Here is a 23,496-nt window from a genome sequence, read left to right as displayed (position 1 = left end):
TGTTCCTGTAAAGACATATGTTCATCCATCATGATGGAGAACAACTGATTTTTGAGAAAAAAAGCTCTGCTTTTATCAGATGTCTCATGCAATTCTTTCAACTGTTGCCAGATTTCAGCAGCTGTCTTGCTAGAAGGGATCTGTGGTAACTGATCATCAGCGACAGAGAGCTTGAGAAACATAACAGCCTCTCGATTTCGATCATCAAATTTATCTTGATCGGTCCCGGCTGTACCTGGACGAAGCTCTTTGCCCAAAATGAGTTGATCAAGACGCCTGTACTCAAAAATGGTCAGCAGTCTTTGTTTCCAAATGTTATAGTTGCTGCCATTAAACCGTTGATTTCCTTCTAACATCAGATTGGTAAGTGTGGCCATTTTCACAAAGAGAATACAAAAGTATGACACACAAGAACAATGTAGCTGACTGCTTTAAAGAACAGACTTTCTCCTGTCTAAAACAATAGTAATATTGCTAATACAGTTCTTCCACAAGAAAATGCCGGTCTACCATAAGAGTATACTGATGCAATAAACAGATGTCACAGGTCTGAGTTTGTAATGAACACGGTCAGGATCACAAAAACATTCCGCTGATTGGTAACACACTGCCGGCAACCAGAACCACAAATACAGCAAATACAAATTTTGAACAAATGGACCCACATGTGCTGTCTCAGGTTCACGCTTCTGCTGAATGGTAACCCACTGCCAGCAAACACCACTGATATATACGTCTCAGGTATCGGTCATATGTTTGAAAAATGGACCACGTGAACCATATAAAACTCGTGGTGAATATAAGAGTATACTGATGCAACCACAGGTGAATATAACCACGAATTTTATAACACGCGAATGACAAAGAATTTATCACGCGTATGAGTTTTATAATCACGGGCTTGACTTTATGACAGAGAATATATCACGGGCTTGACTTTATAAATCCACAGGTTATAATGAACCACAGGTGAATATAACCACGAGTTTTTATAATACGCAAATGACAAAGAATATATCACGCGTATGAGTTTTATAATCACGGGCTTGACTTTATAACAGAGAATATATCACGGGCTTGACTTTATAAATCCACAGGTTATAATGAATGACGATTGCAAAATATAACAGCGATTGCAAAATATAACGGTGACAATGAACCACGGGTTTCAGATCCACGTGGTTTGACTTATAAATCCACAAGCGCTTGCAAAAGACACAGGATGCGTGATATATATATAGAGCCACGGGTACTTTATAAATCCACGGGTTTCAGATCCACGTGGTTTGACTTATAAATCCACGGACGTTTGCAAAATACACAGGATGCGTGATATATAATGAATACACAGGTTGCGTGATATATATATAGAGCCACGGGTTTCAAATGAATGTCACGGGATGCAAAATGTATTGCCACGGATACATAAGCCACAAGTTTGACAGCGTTTAACAGCAAAAAAAATTGACAGATGCTCGCAGATCGATTTTCAAAACACAACTCCGATTTTCAAACAAACAAATGAGTTTTGAAAGTAGAACACCTGGATCACGAATGCTGAGAAATTCCACGGTGTGGTCGAGTAGCCGCCAGGTGAAGAAGAAGATAGCCGGATCCGTGATTCCAAGCAGAACTGACCAGCCAAAAAAAATCCCGCTTCCACGAAAACAGTCACCGCCACAAAGTTATTTCTTTAATAAAATGATCATGCAAGAGAAGAATCCATTTCTGTATCGAGATGGACGACTGTAAGCTTTTATCACAGCGAGCAAAGTCGAGGCTAAGACTCAGTGAAGGCTGCCTGGCTTACAGAGGGCTCGTCCTTAGAAAGGACTCAAGAGATTACGATGCAAAGAGAATTACTGTTCAAGAAGAATCTCTTAACCTTGCTCTGATACCATAAAAGAATGTTCAATGAATTAATTCACATGGAGCAAACAGCTCAATGATAATACAAAGATATTTACAAGAATAGAAACATCAGGTTTCTATGTAGAATATCGAACAAAACAGTTTCATCTAAGAAACTGCTAAAAGAATAAGAATAGAAACATCTAAAAGACTGAGCATTACTAAATAGAGATATAGAGATATATTCTAATATGGGTAACTTGTGTTTGAAACTTTGAACTTTGGAATGGTTGTTTTAGGTTGGGTAACTTGGATTTTCAATGTACAATGTTAAAAATTAAAAATTAAAATACTAAATTGTAAATTTGTAACTTGTAATTTTGTAAATGCTAAATTGTAATCCTTATTTTCCCATAGGTTCACAACTGCACCAAAACACCATTCAAGAGTCAAGACTTCAAGTTTGCAACTTCAAAGTTCAAAAACAAACATGCCAAGGAAATTGGATCCTTTCTGGGAATATGGTGTACCTGATTCTCCGAATGATAGACTAAACTTGAGTTGCAAGTTGTGTGGCCACCCTATGTCCAGGGGGGTGTACAGGTTGAAGTTTCACCTTGCAAAAATCCTTGGAAAAGATGTGGGGCCTTGTACAAATACAAATCCTGAACTTATCCAAAGAGCCATGAGAGCATTGGAAAATTTAGAGCAGACTAGAGAGGCCAAAGAAGAACTCAAAAGGCAACTAAAAAGGTCAGTTGAAGGAAGTGGGCCAAGTGGCACTGGGTGTACTGCAGCATCAACCAATCCAGTAGCTGCCACATCATTTTTTGTTCCTCGAACCACACCTGGTTCACAGCCATCTATCAGTTCAATGCTAAAAAGAACTGAGAAAGAACAAGCTGACAAGTTGCTGGCAAAATTTCTCCTCTGGAGTGATATTCCTTTCAGCATTGTAAGGAATAATCCATTTTTCCAACCTACTATTGATGTTATTGCCAGTGTTGGCCCAGGGTACAAAATCTCTTCTTATCATGATTTCAGAGGCCGAATTCTTCAAAATGAAAAGCGTGACTGCACCCAAAGATTGGAGGATTTTAGGGCATCATGGGCACAAACAGGATGCACTGTTATGTCAGATGGTTGGACTGACCAAAAGGGGAGAACCCTTATAAACTTCTTGGTTAGTTGTCCCAAGGGGACTATGTTTATCAAATCTGTTGATGCATCTGCACAAATCAAAGATGCAAGAACTTTATGTGATTTGTTGGATGTGTTTATTTTGGAGGTGGGTGAACAACATGTTGTTCGAGTCATAACGGACAATGCTGCAAATTATGTTGCTACTGGCAGGATGCTTATGGACAGGCATCCTACTTTATTTTGGACACCTTGTGCTGCACACTGTATTGATTTGATGTTGGAGGAGATAGGGAAAATTCCCTTTGTCAAAGATATTGTTGATTCATCCAAAAGCATTACAAAATTTATATATAACCATACACCTGTGCTTAGCTTGATGAGAAGATTCACCAACAACAAAGAGTTGGTGCGCCCCGCCATTACACGGTTTGCCACCAGTTTCATATCTCTTGAATTCTATGTGGGATGTGAAGAGAATGTTTCTTTCAGAGGAGTGGCGTGCTTTGCCAATGAGCCACAAACCAGAAGGAGAGGCCGTATGCAGACTAGTTTCATACCAGGAAGACTTCTGGGCGGGAATGTAGGAGGTGTGCGTCGTTACTGAACCTTTGGTAAAGGTTCTTCAATTGGTTGATGGTGAGAAGCCTGCAATGGGCTATTTGTATGAGGCCATGGACAGGGTCAAAGAAGCCATTCGGGCCTACTATGATAGTAAGGGAGATGATGGGTTTCAGAGACAACTCCTCCTATGGGGAGTGATTGATGAGTGATGGAACAACACACTCCATCGTCCCATTCATGCTGTTGGGCTTTTCCTGAACCCTGCATTTTCTTACGCATGTGGGTTTAATTTTGATGCTGAGATCATGGATGGATTCTTATCCTGTGTCCAAAAGATGGTGCGATCTCCAGAACAACGTATAGAGATCTCTAAACAAATTGAGACATATAGGATGGCAGGTGGCACATTTGGCTTTGAGATGGCTGTCACTGATAGGACAATTAAAATGCCAGGTATTTTTTAGTTTGTAACTTTGTTTCAAATTTCATTGTCTCTTCAAATTCCATTTTTTTCTTATGTTTATTTAAAATTTTATTTGTAATTTTGTTGTAGATGCATGGTGGAAAATGTATGGTGGCAGGGTACCCCTTCTGCAAAATCTTGCCAGTCGCATCCTCAGCCAAACATGTAGCTCCTCAAGATGTGAGCGCAACTGGAGTGTATTTGAAAAAATACACAACAAGAAGCGCAACAAGTTAACACTTAAACATTTAAAATATTGCAAATTTCCAAATAAATTTTTGAATTCATTAAACAATATTTTTTTTATGATTATTAATTATTATTTCATGATCTTTGTACAGGTTGGAGTCCCAGCGACTTAATGACATGGTCTACGTCTACTACAACCTTCGATTGTGGGTGAGGCAACTTGAGAGGACACCTGATGTGAATGCCATCTCATTGGATGGGATTGACACCACTGTTGCATGGAGGGTTGAGGCCGAGAGGCCTCTCATGGAGTCTGCTAATGATTGGTTAGTGCAGGATGTAGTGGAGGGGGAGCAGGAGCAGGAGCAGGAGGAGCAGGAGGAGGAGGAGGAATAGGAGGAGGAGGTGACACCACCTGCCGGGGCTACCACTGCCACCAGTAGAGGACGTGGTCTACCTCCTATAGCTCCTACTTCTAGTTCTTTAGCTTCTAGAGCACATCAGACTCCACTGCCATCTCCACCAACACGGGCACCAGCATCTACATCTAAAGGGAAAGCTGTGGCATTTTCCCGCAAGAGGGGCAGAGGAAATCAATAGGATTAGACTTTAGTTATTCTCTTCATTTTATTGTATATGACATTATGACATGATGAGATACATTATCATATTTTTTGTTGATATTTTGAGGCTGAGTTGGGACTCAGGAGTGAGGATTTACTATTCAAGACATTTTTCAATGTTATGCGTGATTTTAGCACTAGAAATGATATTAAACATCTTATATATTAGTTCTTTTATCATATTTATGTGTCAATGTATTTATTTTATGTTGTAGATGGTTTAGATATTAAAAAATTGAAAAAAAATGAAAAAAAAAAAAAAAAAATTGTACCAAACGATTATTTCCTGAAAATTCCGATTTTTTCCTTGCGTCGATATTATCCCGATAACGATTAATGCAACATTGAGATAAAGAGACTTTAGAATTATAAGTGACTCACTTTTTATAATGGGTGAGAACACTTTTACATAAAGTAACTATAAAACATAAGTTACATGTGCTTTTTGAAAAAGTAACTCAACAAAAAGAAAGACTTGAACTCAAGACCTCTATTCTCATAAAGTAACTTTGGACCAAGTGAGCTAGTTTAAAAGGTTAGTAATTTTTGGAAAAGAGGAAGGTTTTTTTTTTTTAGTTACTGAAGCTTTGGGGTCCCTGCTTACTTGAAAAAGCCCTTTTTGCCTACAAAACAAAAAACTACACAACCTAACACAGACATACAAAAAAAAAACCAAACCTTATGGCTTGAAGTTAGCTTTCGCCGGAAACTAAATATTTTCCTTAATGTTTCTGATTTTCCGAGATCAAACTAAGGCGCGGCAAAAAAGAGCGTACGCATGAGAAAAGTCCTTCTTTTCTGTTTCTGATTTGCCCAGATCGCACAGAGTCGCGAGTCAAAGAGCATACGCCGAAATGAAAGTTACAGATCTGGTAATAAAAAAAGGAGAGATAAATAAACCGAAATAAACAGAGATATAAATAAATAGAACTGCAAATAAAGAGTGGATACCTCCAGATCTTAAAAATGACATAGCTAGGGTTGTCGGAAACCTTTTTGCGTGAAACGAAAGGGGTTCTTCACTGGAACAAATGCTCCTAACACAATAGAGCAATCCTCTCGTCCCGAAAGCAATCAGAAATAGTAAATCTAGGAAACGACAGTCGGATGCAGTTATACTGGCTTCCGATTTGGATCACCAACGGATGCGGCTCTCAAATAGCTCTAATACCATGTAGAAATTTACAAGGTAAGTTCCTCAGATAGAACACCAAAGGACACTGCTCACAAACAGATCAAAGATCAATACACCAGTATTCTTGACGTGTTTATAACCCTCAAAGAGGGAAATAGTGCATAGCTTGAGCCAACGCGGCCACTTCAGGCAATTTATTAATAAAATAGATAAAATTTACATAAGCTTCTCTCATGAACGGTCACCCTACAAATAACCCTCCATGCTCTTTAAATAGAGATCATGGACCAATCGGGTGTTAAGCCACGGATCAAGTGTCGGTAATACCAAGGAGAGAATGAATTGTCGAATCACTTAATGTCTAGAACATATCGTGACCGTCAGATTGTAAGTTACAAAAGTACATAGTAAAGAAACACACTTTACCTATCTCTACACTAGACCAAGTTATACTTAACTATTTCCTATGTGTTGGAATATCCTAACACATTTGTTAGTTTCCTTTCTTCCCGAGTGTTGTTGTTGGCCTTCGTCTTCCATGAATGATGACATTATGAGCTTATATTTCCTCTCAATAATTATGGCTGTGTGTCGAGCATCTTCAATGGTTTGGGGTTTATATAATTTTAATTCTTCCTGAATGTAATCCTTAAGGCCACAACAATACATTTTTAATAGCTCTCTATCTGAGAATCCCCTTTGCCTTATCGCTAACACTTCCCATTCATGCGTGTATTCACTTACTGATCCCTTTTGTTTGCGGTGAACGAATCATTCGTAAACATCATCTTCTTCTTCGTCGTGAAATCTTTTTAACAAGGTGTTTTTAAAATTTTTCCAATTGAATGAGTGAGCTGCACATTTTTTAGACCACCGTAGGAACCAATCATATGCTTATGCTTCCAGGTAGTTGGATGTGGTCATGACCTCTTGTTCACCTATTGGTGGATTTGCTCTAAAAATGGCGTCCATCTTATTTACCATTACAATGGCGCCTTTATGGTCCTTACCATCGTATTTTGGTAACTCTCTTTTAATTTTGAGGTAATCGTTGTCGGAGAACTTTGTATTGCATTGACTCCCTTCAAACTGTATATGCGGTATTTGCAGCTTTTCGTGCGTCGATGGAATTTCATGATTTGAAAAAATTCTACTTTCCGGAGTTTTTGGACTTTGCGTTTCTGAGGGATTAAAGGGTGGGTTGGCTCCTCCCATAAACTGACTCATCATGTTCTTTATTGCTATGATATCCCCTGCTATTTGGTCTTGACTCCTAAGTTCATCTTGCTTCCTCTCGACATCGTCAAGGCGCTTGCGCATTCTGTCAAGTTCTTGAAATTCCTCGAATTATTGTCACTACTACTGCTTCCCATTTTGTTCTTTTTCTTCCTTATAGACCCGATTCTTTTTTATTTACGGTAGTAAACGGTAATGTAATTACAGTGATTGAGTTACGGTGTGCAGGTACGAATGGTCACAGTGTTTGACCACCCTCGAATAACATGGGAATGGTCGGTGGACAGAACGTATCGAAAGTTGTTAGGTATGTGTCACAAAGGAGTAGTCTTGTGACGGAATACGGGGAGGGCAACGGAAGGAATAGGGAACACGGTGCAAACAAGGTAAGGAGTGAGAAATAAAACGGGAGCAGGCAGCATAATACGGTGTGGGCAGCGGTTCAATGAAACACGAAGCAAACAGGGTGAGGGGCAAAAAGAAAGACGAGAACAGGCAGATGAATGCCGAAGGACAAAATAATAACTGGGAAATGTCGAACTACTGTGCAACAACCTTTTCTTCCAGAGAGCAGACTGAAGGTGGCTCTGATACCATTGAAACATAATTTTACCATGTCATAAGAGTATTTGTGTGTAGATAATATATGTATATGTAAGTAAGTAGTAATTGCATTATAAAAAATTTGAATGGTGGTTTACATTCCCTCAGATGGTGTGCCTAAATAGGCATTGACTGGTCACGAAGGTTGATTGGTCATGCCTTTTGACCTTTCACTTACATAATTAATTTTATTAATGCGAATTACTAATTTAATTAATTAATTATTAAATTATTATTATTTTATTATGAATTATTTATTCATAACAGATTTCTGTAGAAATTTTGAACAATATAACACTTATTCACAGAGATTATCCTGATTATACACTATTTGCAGAATGCATACATAATACATAACTTTCTCTACGTTGATCACCAATTTGCGGAATCAAAAACAATCGCATGCGCACATTGAAACTTCAATCACACATATCAACACAGTATGTAATGGGGAAAGCATACAGCTGAAAACCCCCAACTATCTGTATATTATAATGATAGAGAACATGTAACAATACATAGTACAATACTCCTCACAAGTACTCAGTACTATCTCCACCTACTACACACAAAACTAGCTTAGATCTGAACAAGTCATAGGTTCAAATCTCCTCCGTTGTTTTGCCTGCCTCTACTGCGCAATCCAAAGTTGAGAATAGAATAAATCCAAACACGTTTTCCTTAGCTTGTACTGCGCAATCCTCATTGGCAATCTCAATCATTGATTGTGCAAATCTCATGCACAGCTATAGTCACAACTGATAGTAGTCTCCACCTCTAACACCTGTCTCCACTGAACTGTCCATGCACTGAGTTAACTGATGTATTCTTTAGTTGCTTTATGAGTTAATAATTAGTGAATTAATTAATAATTAATTCACATCACTCATCAATAGTGTATTTGGCAGTTAGACTAAATACAACTAGTTCAACTAAGTCAAACTGAACATAACTCCACCAAACTCAATCACTTGAGTTCTAATAAGTCCATCATGCAATAGCTCAACTAACCCATAAGAAAAGTGTGTTTCCTTCTGGCAGTTGCATGTGCCACATTCGTAGCTCGAACTAAAGTGCTCCAAGAGGATAAGATAATGTTTGTAGTCCAAATATTATTAAGAGCTAATAATATTCGACTGTTCTATTTTTAGACTGGCAGTCTAAAAATAGACTCCGCCCATATGTCTAAAAATAGAAGTCCATCTATTTTTACCAACATGACCAATCATCCACAAATAGCATCTTGCAACTCATAGACCATGATCCATATGTCTAAAAATAAACATAGTCTAAAAATAGACTTTGCGCCAAAAATAGCCTGCGGGCCCACTTAGTGAAGGCGACTCCTTTCCACTAAGCTCCATCATCTTGTTGCATTTTCAACACTCCCTCTCAACAAGATATGGATTATCTGCAACCCCTATCCTGCCTCGGTGGTATTCGAATTTGCTCCTGGTGAGCGCCTTCGTCAAGATATCAGCATCCTGATCCTTCGTGGGAATGTATGAAAGTAACATGATTCTCCGCTGCACACAATCTCTGATATGATGGTACCTGATGTCGATGTGCTTGGATTTATCATGAAATACTGGATTAGCCGAGAGTTTAATGCAACTCTGGTTATCACAATAAATCACAGTAAGCTCCAAGTGTGACCCAAACAACCAGACCAGGATCTTCCTCATCCATATAGCCTCGCATGCAACCAAACTTGCTACCATATACTCGGCCTCTGCTGAACTGAGTGCCACGGATCTCTGCTTCCTGTTGTACCAAGAAACTGTTGTCGACCTGATACTGAAGATCCCTCCAGATGTGCTCTTTCTGTCCGTTGGACTCCTTGGCCAATCTGCATCCGTGAAGCCACATAGCTTCACCTCATCCTCCTGTCTGTACCACAATCCATATCCCGATGTGCCTCAGAGATAACACAATACATGCTTTCCTGCCTTCCAAAAGAGCTTGGTTGGATTAACCATAGCTTGTGAAAGCTGGTTAACAGCATAGCATATATCGGGTCGTGTATTGACCAGATACATAAGCGACCCCACCAACTGTCGATAAACAGTGGCATCCATTACCTCTGCTGAAGTAGCATCCTCCTTCCTCCAACCTCCAGGAAGAGGAGTATCAACAGGTTTGCAGCCATGCATGTTGAACTTCTCCAGTATCTCTCGGGCATACTTACCCTGAGAAACAAATAGTCCATCACTGCGCTGCCAATTTCCAATCCCAGGAAATAATGAAGGAGGCCCAAGTCCTTCATCTCAAACTCTCTAGCAAGATCCTCTTTGCATGAAAGTATCAACAACTCATCTCCTGTCAAAATCAAATCATCTACATAAAGTACAATGATAAGCAACATACCTCCACCACAATCTGGTATAGGTTAGGATCCACCTCACTCTTGGAGAATCCAAGTCCGGTGAAATAACTGTCTATCCGTGTGTACCAAGCACGAGGTGCTTGTTTCAACCGATACAGCGCTCTCTTGAGCCTGCACACATGCGACTCGCTGCTGAAGATCTCGAAACCTTCGAGCTGCTCTATGTACACCTTCTCCTCAATGACTCCGTTGAGGAACGCAGTCTTCACATCCATCTGATGAATGTGCCACCCCATCTGCGCTGAGAGAGCAAGAATCGTCCGTATGGAAGAATACCTTGCGACAGGTGCAAAGGTCTCCTCATAATCGATCCCCTCTATCTGTGAGAAGCCTCGGGCAACAAATATTGCCTTGTACTTCTCCACACTCCCATCAGCTGCCTGCTTCACTTTGTAGATCCATCTTGAACCCACCACTGATTTCCCTTCCGGTCTTGGGACAATCTCCCATGCACTGTTTTTGACAATCGAATCATACTCTTCCACCATGGCATCTACCCATGTGGGATCCTCCACAGCTTCCTCGAAAGAGGATGGCTCAGTCACAACACATTTGCTCACAAGAGCCATGTATCCAGTGTACCGATCAGGTGACTGTCTCTATCTGCGTTGTGATGTAGGTGGTCCTACAACCTTCTCTGCATCTTGAGCCAGTCGCTCAGCTTCTGTAGTGCGCTTTCACCCTCTGATGGTTGGCGTTGCATGAGTGGTCTCTTCCACTCCATGAACTTCATCTTGTGGCTGATCCACATCCTGAAGCTCATCCTTAGGAACTAATAGCTCATCACCTGCATGCAAGTGTGGCTCCCTCTCAAGCGAACACTTCATGGCTTTCTCCTCCTGAAATTTGATATCCTGTCGCACAACAGTCTTGCGACTGTCTGGGAAATACACACGATAGTTATGGGGCATATCAGTGTACCCCACAAATATCCCAACCTCTGTGGTCGGCTCCAGCTTCTTCTTGGCATCCTTCGTCACATGCATGTAAATAGGAGAACCAAAAATCCTCAAATGGGAAATATCAGGCCTCTTACCAGAATAAGCCTCCTCGGGTGTACTCATGGCAAGTATCTTGTGAGGACAACGGTTCTGCACATATACTGCAATATTGCATGCCTCCACCCACAAGTGAAGGGGTAGGCCCTGATCATGCAACATCGCCCGTGCAGCACCCACGATCGTTCTGTTCTTCCGCTCAGCAACCCCGTTCTGCTGTGGGTTATGGGGAGCTATGAGCTCTCTTCGAATCCCTTCTGCGCTGCAAAAATCCTTAAACTCGCCAGAGATGAATTCACCACCATTGTCACTCCTAAGAGCCTTCACCTTCTTCCCCGATTCCTTCTCGACCAGTGCTTTGAATTCACAGAACTTTGAGTATGTCTCACTCTTCTTCTGCATGAAGAAGATCCAGCACTTTCGAGAGAAATCATCAACAAAGATAACATAGTACTTGTGCTTTGCTGTCGAAGCTACTGAGAAAGGTCCACACACGTCTGTGTGAATTCTCTCAAGGATCGTCGTGGCGCGACTATCCTTCTCGTGAAAGGTGGCTTTCACAAATTTTCCCAAAGTACACCCCTTGCACTGATCTGACTGCGCAAGAGTGCCTTTAGGAAGCGTAGTAGAAATCTGTTGCAGTATCTTCAAGGCTCGATGGTGAAGGTGGCCCAATCTCCGATGCCACAGCTCGCAATCATCCCGGCTCACCAATCCTTCGGCCTTGCATGCCATTGTTGCGCAGCCATCTACATGCAATTGATAAAGGTTCTTGACTCGAACCCCTATCTTCCGGGTTTCTCCAATTGTCTTACTGCGCAGGAAAGCCTTTCCCTCGCTGAAGACAACATCATATCCCTTGTCTTCTAACATCGCCACAGAGATAAGATTCTTCTTCAATCCTGGAACATGCATCACTTCCTTTAATACGAAGGGTTTACCAGACTCCCTCTCAAAGGAAATGGTACCGATACCGGTCGCACTGTATCTACCATCATCGCCCATCTCGATGTGCACTCCAAGATCTTTCTCATCCAGATCAGAAAACAAATCTCGATCTCCTGTCATGTGAAAAGACGCACCACTGTCCAAGAACCATACTGATCCCATCACACTTGATACCAAGCATGCGATCAGCGAAAAATCCAGCTCAAACTGCGAGGCTAAGGCCTCTCCCGCTGCAGATCCAGCAGCTTGCTTATTTTTCTTCTTCTGCGGACAATTTGTGGCATAATGTCCGTGCTGGTGACAGTGAAAGCACTTCACCTTGGACATGTCCTGCTTCTTGCCTTTCGCACCGGAATGAGAAGCTTTCTTGTTCTTCCCCTTCTTTGCTTTGGCAGCCAAAGCACAATTTTCTTCATCAGATGCCTTTGATGAAGATCTGTCCCTGGTATTCCGCCTGATCTCCTCTTGCACAAGATCAGACCAAAGTCTCTCCCATCCTGGCAATTTATCCCGACCATTAATAGAGTCTTGATAGGAATGCCAACTCTTCGAAAGACCAAGAAGAGCCAAGCTCACCAAGTCCTCATCATCGACAGTCACCCCCACACTTCCCAGCTCATCCCGGCATTGGGTGAACTTCGTGAGATACTTGGGCATACTGTCTCCTTTCTCACACTTAATGTTTCTGAGTTTATCCTTGAGCGCCAACTTCCTCTGGTCGCTCTTGCTTTGGAATAATTCTGTCAACGCTTTCCACATCAAGTATGGAGAAGCCTTTCCATGCAGGCTGGATACAATGTGATCCTTCACGCCCTCCAACAGAATCCTTCGACACTTTGCTGTCTTCTTTTGCCAAGCCTCAACGTGAGCAGCATCAGTAGGCTTTGGGACCTCAGCCTCTATGAACTCGTTCAACCCATTGTCATCTAACACCGCCTCCATCCTGTCTTTCCATGCAATATAATTCGAGCTGCCTTCAAGGGCATACTCCAATCGCAATCCATTGAAAGACATTTCAACTTTGACACCAAAAAAACACTGCTGCAAATTCGAATTCCACCAGCTCAAAACTCAACCGCCTCTGATCTAAAATTCGTGAGAACAAACTATTTCTCGTACAGAGATTGACTATATGGGCTTTTACCGGATATCTCACCTTCCAAAAGAAGGATGAATCCAGAGGCTACCTGGCCCGATTACAGACTCTGCCTGAAGAAATAAAATGTAATCACTTTCTGAATAATAGATCTGATGATCAACTTAGCTCTGATACCATGTAGAAATTTTGAATAATATAACACTTATTCACAGAGATTATCCTGATTATACACTATTTGCGGAATGCATGCATAATACATAACCTCCTCTACATTGATCATCAATTTGAGGAATCAAAAACAATCGCATGCGCACATTGAAACATCAATCACACATATCAACACAGTATGTAATGGGGAAAGCATACAGCTGAAAACCCCCAACTATCTGTATATTATAATGATAGAGAACATGTAACAATACATAGTACAATACTCCTCACAAGTACTCAGTACTATCTCCACCTGCTACACACAAAACTAGTTCAGATCTGAACAAGTCACAGGTTCAAATCTCCTCCGTTGTTTTGCCTGCCTCTACGGCGCAATCCAAAGTTGAGAATAGAATAAATCCAAACTCGTTTTCCTTAGCTTGTACTGCGCAATCCTCATTGGCAATCTCAATCATTGATTGTGCAAATCTCATGCACAGCTATAGTCACAACTAATAGTAGTATCCACCTCTAACACTTGTCTCCACTGAATTGTCCATTCACTGAGTTAACTGATGTATTCTTTAGTTGCTTTGAGTTAATAATTAGTGAATTAATTAATAATTAATTCACATCACTCATCACTAGTGTATTTGGCAGTTAGACTAAATACAACTAGTTCAACTAAATCAAACTGAACACAACTCCATCAACTCCTCAATCAACTCCACCAAACTCAATCACTTGAGTTCTAACTGAAGTCCATCATGCAATCGCTCAACTGACCCATAAGAAAAGCGTATTTCCTTCTGGCAGTTGCATGTGCCACATCCGTAGCTCAAACTGAAGTGCTCCAAGAGGATAAGATAATGTTTATAGTCCAAATATTATTAAGAGCTAATAATATTCGACTGTTCTATTTTTAGACTGGCAGTCTAAAAATAGACTCTGCCCATATGTCTAAAAATAGAAGTCCATCTATTTTTACCAACATGACCAATCATCCACAAATAGCATCCTGCAACTCATAGACCATGATCCATATGTCTAAAAATAGACTTTGCGCCAAAAATAGCCTGTGGGCCCACTTAGTGAAGGCGACTCCTTTCCACTAAGCTCCATCATCTTGTTGCATTTTCAACAATTTCCTCAAGGATAATTCTTTTGGCTTTAGCATCATTTTTGTTGTGTTGAGCCAGTTGTTGAGGGTTGGCTGGTTGGGCTGGTGGACTGTCCACGAACTCCCAAATGCCTTGCTCCTCCATCACTACACCAATCCTCTCCCTCCAATGAAGCCCAATCCATGCGGTCCTCAAACCTCAACCCCAAGTATGCCATGCTCCTGTTCAAACTGCAGTTAACATGAATAGTGAACATTGAACAAGAGTAGTAAACATGGGGATAGAAGAGTTGGGTATGTTACAGTATAGTGAGGAATTTTTGTAGCACAAGTTGTGTGCTGGAAGTAACAATGGAGGAGGTTTGTTCATAGGTTTGAACAGCAAAAATATTGATGCTCAAGAACAGTGATTTTGAGCAATCAAGTCACTGTTAGAAGGTAGCATGGAGAAGCCCTAGTTCAGTCTACTAAGTGGCAGTTAGAAAACTGATGAGAGGGTAGAATTCCAAGCCCTAAATCAGTGAAAGTGTTGACTATGTGTGGGCAGATTTGTATGCCCTAAGAGGAGCGACAAGAGGACTGATATGTCACAGTGTGAGTGCAGATTTGTGAGCCCTAGGAGCAGTTGTCTAGAGCAACCAAGATGTTGACAATTGGGCAGTTTAGAATACCTCAAGTACAGTGTTCATGAAAGGAGCCAATGGACAATTAGTAGGCAAAGTGCGGGAGCCCTTGTTCAAGAGTTGCAGATGAGCAAACTTCAGTGATGAGAGGGCAAATCTCGAAGACCCAATGAGTAGACATTTTAGTGGAGAAAGAGGGCTGCTAGTGGGCTGATCAGTGAGCCAAAGTTTGGTGACACAAAAGGAGTTGTGATCATTGATAGTGGCAGGTTGTACAGCTGGAGATGCAGTTGCAGTTATCAACCAATTGGGAGGTAAGAGGACCCACCAGAGGTGTTCAAGGTACGTGGAATGAAAGGGTTGTAGTGTGTGCCATCAACAAGTAGGTCAAGTGTACTTTATTCAAGGTAGATTGGTGGTCATAGCTTTTGACACTAAGCCCTATTTGTGTCCTTGTATCAGGGTTTATGTAAGTTCCATGATCCCTGAAACAGGAGTCCAAAGACTATTGTATTAAAGGTTTGTAAAATAACATGTAGTGGGTTAAAAAGTTTAAAATTGTCATGTGCACTAGTTGATTCACTGATGTTTTTTATTCCGTTGTGCAAAGTAGAAGTGTTGTGTATTTAAGTGTGTTTGTGATTGTGATTTTAGACTCAAACCAGATTCTTAGGTACCTTGGAAAAATCAACATGGCATCAAAGCTACTTTGAAGGGCCAGTGAGTGTGTGCAGCAAAGCGGCTCATAGGGAGTTGAGATTGTCTAGATCAAGGAGCAAATGATTTAGCTGAGGACATGGAGATGTGATCTCAATAGGCTACATAGTGAGATGGTCAAGGAGTTCTGGTGGATCAGTGGTGAACCTCGTGAGCAACAGTTTGTTGTGTAGCAGTTTGCAGATCATGGACTTCCTATGACTTGTCATATATCATTGGGACTGCTCAGTTGCTTTGGCAATGGACGAGTTGGCTTCATGGCATGGACGACATGTTGGCAGGCTAGTATCTCCGTTGGTTCGTGATGTTGCACATCTGAGATTGGAGGCATGTGCATGTGTTGTGTTTGACCCTAGAGGATGAGATTGCTTACAGGACTGAGTTGCGGTGGTGATGGCCCGTGTTTGACTATAGCTCGAACTGACCTTGTAGAACACGAGATGAGTAGCAGTGTGAGTCAGAGGACATCGTGCAGACTCAGAGGGAGTCTATTCAGAGGGAGCAGCGTTATGGAAGTTTGAAATCTTCAGGTTCTTATGAGAAGAGACAAAGGCACTACTGAGATAGTGTGATTCATTCTACAGGGTATGTTGCAATGGTGAACGCCAAAGATTGGGATAGTGTCGCCGGTGACGATGATGGTTACTTCCATGCAGTGGAAGTACCTCCCTCGCTAAGAGGGAGTGTTGGTTTGTGTAGCTTGGGAGGTACTCCACAACCCTGGGCACTGGGTTTGTGTGAATTTACTCCACAAAAGGGTTTTGTGGGCGAAGTACCCAAGCATTGGCGTTTTGCACCCAAGGTGTGGACGCGAAACCAAGAGGAGGTATTATTTGTTTAGTCATTGCTTGCATGTGGGCAACCTTAATTTACCAAGGGTGACCTAAGGTAATAATGTTATAAAAAGGTCAAATGGAAGAAACCCTTGTCTTGGTTAGTTGGGGTTTTAACCAAGAAAAGCATGTCGGCTATGATTAAAAGGATACCCCTTGAGGGCTAATGTTCACCCTCACGAAACACTATAAGAAGGCCCCCTATATATACTTGATGGATGTCCTTTCATGAAAAGTCATGTCCTTTGAGACATGTCCTTTTATATTAATTATACTTCTTAATTATTATTACTAGTATAATTTATATTATTTTATACATATTTATGTTTATAACAGATTCACATAACCAAAATTATGAATTTTCAATCCAAGATCCACATCATCAGGGCTTCAAGTCAACATCAAGGAACTACTACATTTCGAAGATCAATATGAGAAAGTTTGACGGTAACGATCCTATAATGGAGCAATACTTTGATCTACACCAAGTGGCATCCTTCAAAAGGTAAATATTGCATCCATGTTTTTAGAACAAACCAACATGCATGGTATCAATGGCTTTGATGCAAATAACTTAGGTTGCTTCATATCTAAGGGAACTCAGTATTCTTGTGATTTAATATCAATCTAGGTATTGGGAATTCTTTTCTATATTGCAATTATTATAAACAATCAAAAAACGCAACTTGAATTTAAAAAAACAAAAGCTATTATGACTGAACGATGCTGAAGATATCAGACCTTGTAATAATTAAATAATGATGTAAACTACAAAAGATAGAGAAACCTGTTGAGGCAAATGGCTTCTTTAGAATGTAGATAACCCTAATGCAAGAATATATACTAACCTCAGCTTCTGCCCTAGCTTTCTCTTGCCGTTCCTTATTCTCACGTGCTTCTTTTTCTCTCTTTCTAGCTTCTTCGACAGCAGCTTCTTTTCTTATTCTACGCTCTTCTATCTGAGAACGTTGTTGATGATCTCTCTGAACTGCAGAGAGATGATTATCACGAGCTTCTGCACTGCAATAACAAATTTTCTAAGAAATATACGGTATAATAATATAGTTGAAGATTAAAGAATCAACAATATGAAAAAGGTTACACTGAAATTCAGCAACTACCAGTTCAATCCAACCTATGTGCATGCACGTTATTGCCTTTATAGATCCAATAGAGACACTTGATGTTCAGGCTTCAGCACTCTACATAGATAGACAGCTATATATATAAAGAGATAGACAGACAGTTACAAAGACATACAGACAGATAAAGGGATAGATGTGTTGAGTTTCAAAGCAGCAATAGATGAAAGAAAGTGCACACACCATGCTTTAAAAAGTGAACTGTCTTGTTCCATTACGGTATTACATATATAACAAAAAAATATTTATAATCAAATAGTTTCCAATCTAGTCTTATTAAGTATTAATTATAATAGTTGTGCATATGCATCTAAGCTTTAACTAGTCTGTGCTTGTAGAACCATATCCTGACAAATTGCAGTTCATGCTAGCTGTGTCCACAAGTCTTGTTTCCTCAAGACTGCATGAACTAGATCTGCTCAACTAATTTTCTAAAATTTATTGTTGGCATCAAGATGTGTCATATGCCGATATTGCAATTCGTGTTGTTGCACTGCTGGCATTCAACAACAGAAAACAAATGGGAATAAACTTCTAGCACCCATCCCTACCAGCCATTTCTCTCTTTCATTTGCAGCATCTCCCTAAACCTTTCAAGCTCATTGAATCTTATCCTGACAAATTGCAGTTCATGCTAACTGTGTGCATAAGTCTCGTTTCCTCAAGACTGCATGAACTAGATCTATGCAACTAATTTTCTAAAATTTATCTTTGCCATTAAGATGTGTCAGACGCTGATGTGCCAGTGTTGATATTGCAATTCTTGTTGCGGTGCTTCTGATATTTAAGAATAGAAAACAAACAGGAATAAAATTCTAGCATCCACCCCTAGTGGTCATTTTTTCTTTCATTTGAAGCATCTGAAGCAAACAAAGTTCCTTCTTCAAATTTAATTACTCCAGAAGACTTGGAATATGAAGATATCCATTGAGGATACAAATATATATTAAAAATGTACGAATGAGAATGATAATACAATGAGAGTGAGGGGCCTGCTTATATATTAGGCAGGTGCCTCTTCATGGAAGGTCATGTCCCATTTAGACATTCCTCTTCAGTATTAATTACTAATTAACTAATCGTTATTACAATTATCCTCCTTATTTATATTTATATTATTTATATATATTTATTCGTAACATTGCCTTCCTCCTCAAAAAGCTTTGTCCTCAAAGCTTGTTAATGAAAAAGGTTTGATCTTTTTTTTGGTTTCGAATGTCTTTCTATCTCAGAATTGTCATCTTTGTCGATACATGTTGATATGATCCTCTAAGTGACAAACAAAATTGTCGCACTGAGAAGGGATCAGACCATCCTAAATCAATCTTCTGTGGAATATTCTGATCACTGGAATTTTGTAACAAATCGTCATCATAGGACTGGATTGAGGTTACAATAATATTCTTTGGAACATCAGTTTGTTGTTTCTGTTTTGAATGGTCCCGACACGTAGCATGGTTGAGTTGTCTAATCTTATGATTCGGATGTCGATAGGGAAATTTTTTGGTTTGACTTTCCCTTATTAAGTGTGGAATTTTTTTTATTTACTTCAAATGACGATGTTGTTGAGCTGATTACACAACCTTCACTTGAGATGTTTATCATCTGAACTGCAACATCTAAGTATGTCTTTTCTTCAACTGACTTGTCTTCTTCTTGAGTTGTCATATTCGCTGGATCGATGTTCGTTTTTTCTTCAATTTGAATTTCTACATTTGAAGATTTCGACGCTTCCTTTTCAACAAGTTATTGCGCTTTGTTTCCCAGCAACTTCTTAATTTGCATTAGTAATTTTTCACTATGGTCTTTAAGTCTAGAAACTTCCTCATTCTTGTCAGAAGCGATTCTGTCAAATTCCTTTTGCATATTTTGTATCGCTTTTTTACTTTCTTGAAGAATTACTTTTGAGATTTCTTGTATGTCTGATGGCGTCACTGAATTTGGCTTCAAAGTAACATCTTGTAGCATTATTTTTTTCTTTTTGTGGGAAAATGTCAAAAACTTATTTTTTGTATTTAGAATAAAGGACCCTAGAGTTTCCATCCAGGATGAACCTAAAATAATGTCACCTTGATCGTTCCATAGGGTTTGAACTGAGAATTGTGATACGAATGTATAATCCTCAATGTTTAACTATGAATTGGTTATGTCATATTTTTTGTTGCCAAAACAGTCTAATTTTTCGATTATATTTGACTCTGGGATCACTAATTGATTTGTGATTTTAAGCATTATATAATTTTTATCTTCGGCGGGTGAAATAGCAATAGTGACATCTTTTCCCGCAATAGACCCTTTGATTCTAAATAGCACTGAAGCATAATTACATGAAGTTTTCAGAAATCTTCCTTCCTTCAATTCCGAATTAGACTCCATTTGTGTTTATCAAGGTGAACTTAGGGTCTTAAAAGTAGCCCCTTTAATCCTTCAAAACTTTTGAATTGAGCTCTAGAGGTTAATTATTCCTTCAGATCTCAGTGATAAATCCTTATTACTTTTTTTTTCCTTCCTTCCAAATCTTTGTAAATAAATGATTGACTTGAAAAATAATATATTCCTCCTTAATACTTTCACAAATACCCCTTTATGATCTCAAGATTATAATAATTTGACTTTATAAACAATTTCTCCCTTGGTAATCTTTTATCCTTATAAATATTTTTTTTATTTTTTCAAAGTACCTTGCTCAATATACACAATTTGTATTCTTCACTTCATATATAATTAATCTTAATATGAAGAAAAAAACATATATGTTTTCCTTTATAAAATATACCTTGTATTCAACTTATAATTTCCCTTTTGGTGATATAAAAATATCTCTTTATCTTTTCTAAACTTTTTATAAAAGTAACAATACCTTTCTTTTGTAACTTTAAAACTTAAGAACCTTTTTAATCAACTTGACCTTTGAAAAGTATCCCTTTTAATTTTAACAGTTTTAATAATTCATGAATACCTAAGGTTGGCTCTTAAAACTTTAATAAAATTTTAACTTTATCCCTGTGCCCTTTTTATTTTTAATACCTTTATATAGAAAGTCATGGAGGGTCTTATTGGAACCTTAGTTTATGATTTGTATAAACCTTTAATTAAACCGAGCAATAGTATTGTAAGAACGCATGGGCGACTATACAAAACCACGTTTAATGGAAGGACATGATGTTGTGGTCGAACAATACAGAAGCGATGCCCCTTTTTTTTCAAACTTCTTAATTCTCAAAATCTACGATTGTACGGATAGAAACATACGAATGAGGTGTGATTACAGAATGGTGCAAGGAGTCTAGTGGTAATGGTGGGGTGGGCGTGTAGCGATAGTTTAATGGTGGCAGCGGAGGATGGTTGAGTGTCACTGAGTAGTAGGTGGACAGACAGTCGTTCGGGAAGACAACAACGCCTATAGTAGTGATCGAAACGACGTCTGCAGAATGGGGAACAACACGGTGGTGATCCTAGTTTTGATGGTGAGGTCAAGCAACTGGGCAAGTTGATGGCGGCGTGGTCAGAGCGATGTGCTGGGTGGATGGGAGTCAACAAGGTACGACTGCTATATTATTTTATTTTTATTTTTTATTTATTTTTTATTTTTTTAATATATTTTGAATCGTTTTTTCTAATAATTTTTCTTTTTTGTTTCCTAATATTTTTTAAATACTCTTTTTTTATATATATACATACTATTTTCTTTTTTTATATTTTTTTTTATATAAGATTTTTCGCTTTGATTTTTTTTTGTAATTTTTTTTAATATTCTATTTTTTCTATTTTTTTTATGATTTTTTTTTTTTTATTTCTTATTTCTATTTTTTTTCCTTGATATTTTTTTTGTTCTCTTTTTCTTTTCTTTTTTCTTTTTTTTACTTCTTTTAAAAAATGGCCAAGGGCCTCTGACGAACTTGGCAACAGAGAAACTCCAAAAGTGTAGTGAAATGCTTCAATCTTGACGGCAATAATGTTGACGAAACCTTGATGGCCAAGGGCCTGGATCGAAGAGTGTGTCTCTATGCAGCGGCGGAGTGGCCAGAGAATCAAACTGCTTTGATACCAAATGAAGCGAACAAAGTTCCTTCTTCAGATTCAATTACTCCAGAAGACTTGGAATATGAAAATATCCATTGAGGATACAAATATATAGTAAAAAATGTATGAATGAGAATGATGAAACAATGAGAGTGAGGGGCCTACTTATATATTAGGCAGGTGCCTCTTCATGGAAGGTCATGTCCCATTTAGACATGCCTCTTCAATATTAATTACTAATTAACTAATCGTTATTACAATTATCCTCCTTATTTATATTTATATTATTTATATATATTTATTCGTAACAGCATCTTCCTAGACCTTTCACTTAGTGTTTTTTATCACAGTTCCTTTGTCACAGTTTTATACATATGCTCTGATGATATTCTTATGTAGGTTTCTTTTCTGTGTATCATTTATAGCAATTTCAAGGAGCTGTGCTTCTACTCCCACATTGTATTCATACTAGTTGTACTCTTCAGTCCCATTGCACACTGCCCAATGTGAATATGTCTGACCAGCCACCTTAAAGTTATCATTGAGCATTTAATTAAGGCCATAGTGCCATTTTCCTTTTCGATACTTTCATATGCTTTTTGCTTCCTTTCAATGAATAGCTTTGGAGAAGATCAAAAAGCATAATAGGATGCCAATTGTTAGAATTCCATAATAAGGTGAATTCTTAAACATGACAATTACATGTAAGAATTATTATAGTTCTTTCCATTAGTTAGTTAATTTTATTCATCAAGCAATTATCATTAGATACAGTACATTAAAGATCATAGTGTACAAGAGACAAGAGATGCAAGAAGTTAGGCTACAACCCAGGGAAAAACCCCACTCAAGGGAAAGCCCTCAATCCTTTCCTTATAGAGTCGAGATATCCAAGTCAAATATAGTCCAGTAACTAGTTCCTTCCATTGCCATGCCAGCCCTGCATTCTGTGAAATTCTATCACTACAGCAACTGATTTACTTTTCCTACTTATTCCACAATAAGTTATTTATGAAATTACTTCAATCAACATTAAAATAAATATTGCTGCAGATATCACACCGTAATACAGAAACAAACATATGCACAAGAATCAACACAATGACAATTATTTTGGACAACAGTCCCCAAAAAAACCCAATGTGGGAAAACCAATGCAGCAAGGGAGGTTTTATTATTCAGCAATTCTTCAGTACAATAGGGTGCCAAACTGGCTTACCCACAGAGAGAAAAATTCTCCAGCACTTCTCCCAATCCCAGTGTCAGCCTGGCTGACCTCTGCGTGGCTCTTCGACCCTTTGCGTCAGCCCTAGTCCTCTCTGCATCACCCACGCAAGCCCAGTTAATGACTGCGCAATCTTCTGATGCCTCTGCGTCTGCCTGAAATGCCCTACGTCTGCCTCTCCTGCCTCTGCTTTGATCTCTAGTGGTTGATCCCGTCTCTCTGTTTCGTACTTGTTGTCTCCTGACTGCTCACCAGACCACTGGTTCAATTTCTCAGCTAACCCTGCTCCAGAAATTGAACTGACTGGTCTCCCTCAGTGTGTTCTCCAAGTGACCCTCAAGCCTCCTCTTATACCTTTCTCGTTGACAAATCAACGACAGAGATTAAGTCCCTAATCAACGGCTAAGATTAGATCTGCAAGGGTCCAA

General features: G+C 39.2%; 1 protein-coding gene across 4 annotated transcripts in view; it reads right to left on the bottom strand.

Moving 5' to 3' along the window:
* Window positions 1-23,496, bottom strand: part of LOC149172872 (mRNA export factor GLE1-like) — a 404,516-nt gene that overhangs the window by 293,721 nt on the left and 87,299 nt on the right. For all 4 annotated transcript variants that reach the window (XM_089424451.1, XM_089424450.1, XM_089424449.1 and 1 more), the window contains one exon: window positions 17,527-17,698. In XM_089424451.1, the coding sequence (XP_089280577.1) occupies window positions 17,527-17,698 (172 nt within the window). The remainder of the gene's footprint in view (window positions 1-17,526; window positions 17,699-23,496) is intronic.

This window comes from Pinus tabuliformis, chromosome 4_2 (genome assembly GCF_031772625.1).
Source record: "Pinus tabuliformis cultivar Carrire ecotype Pingquan chromosome 4_2, CPIR1, whole genome shotgun sequence".
Lineage (NCBI taxonomy): Eukaryota > Viridiplantae > Streptophyta > Pinopsida > Pinales > Pinaceae > Pinus > Pinus tabuliformis.
Note: the sequence above shows the minus strand (reverse complement) of the source record. Positions and strands in the feature narration are given on the sequence as shown.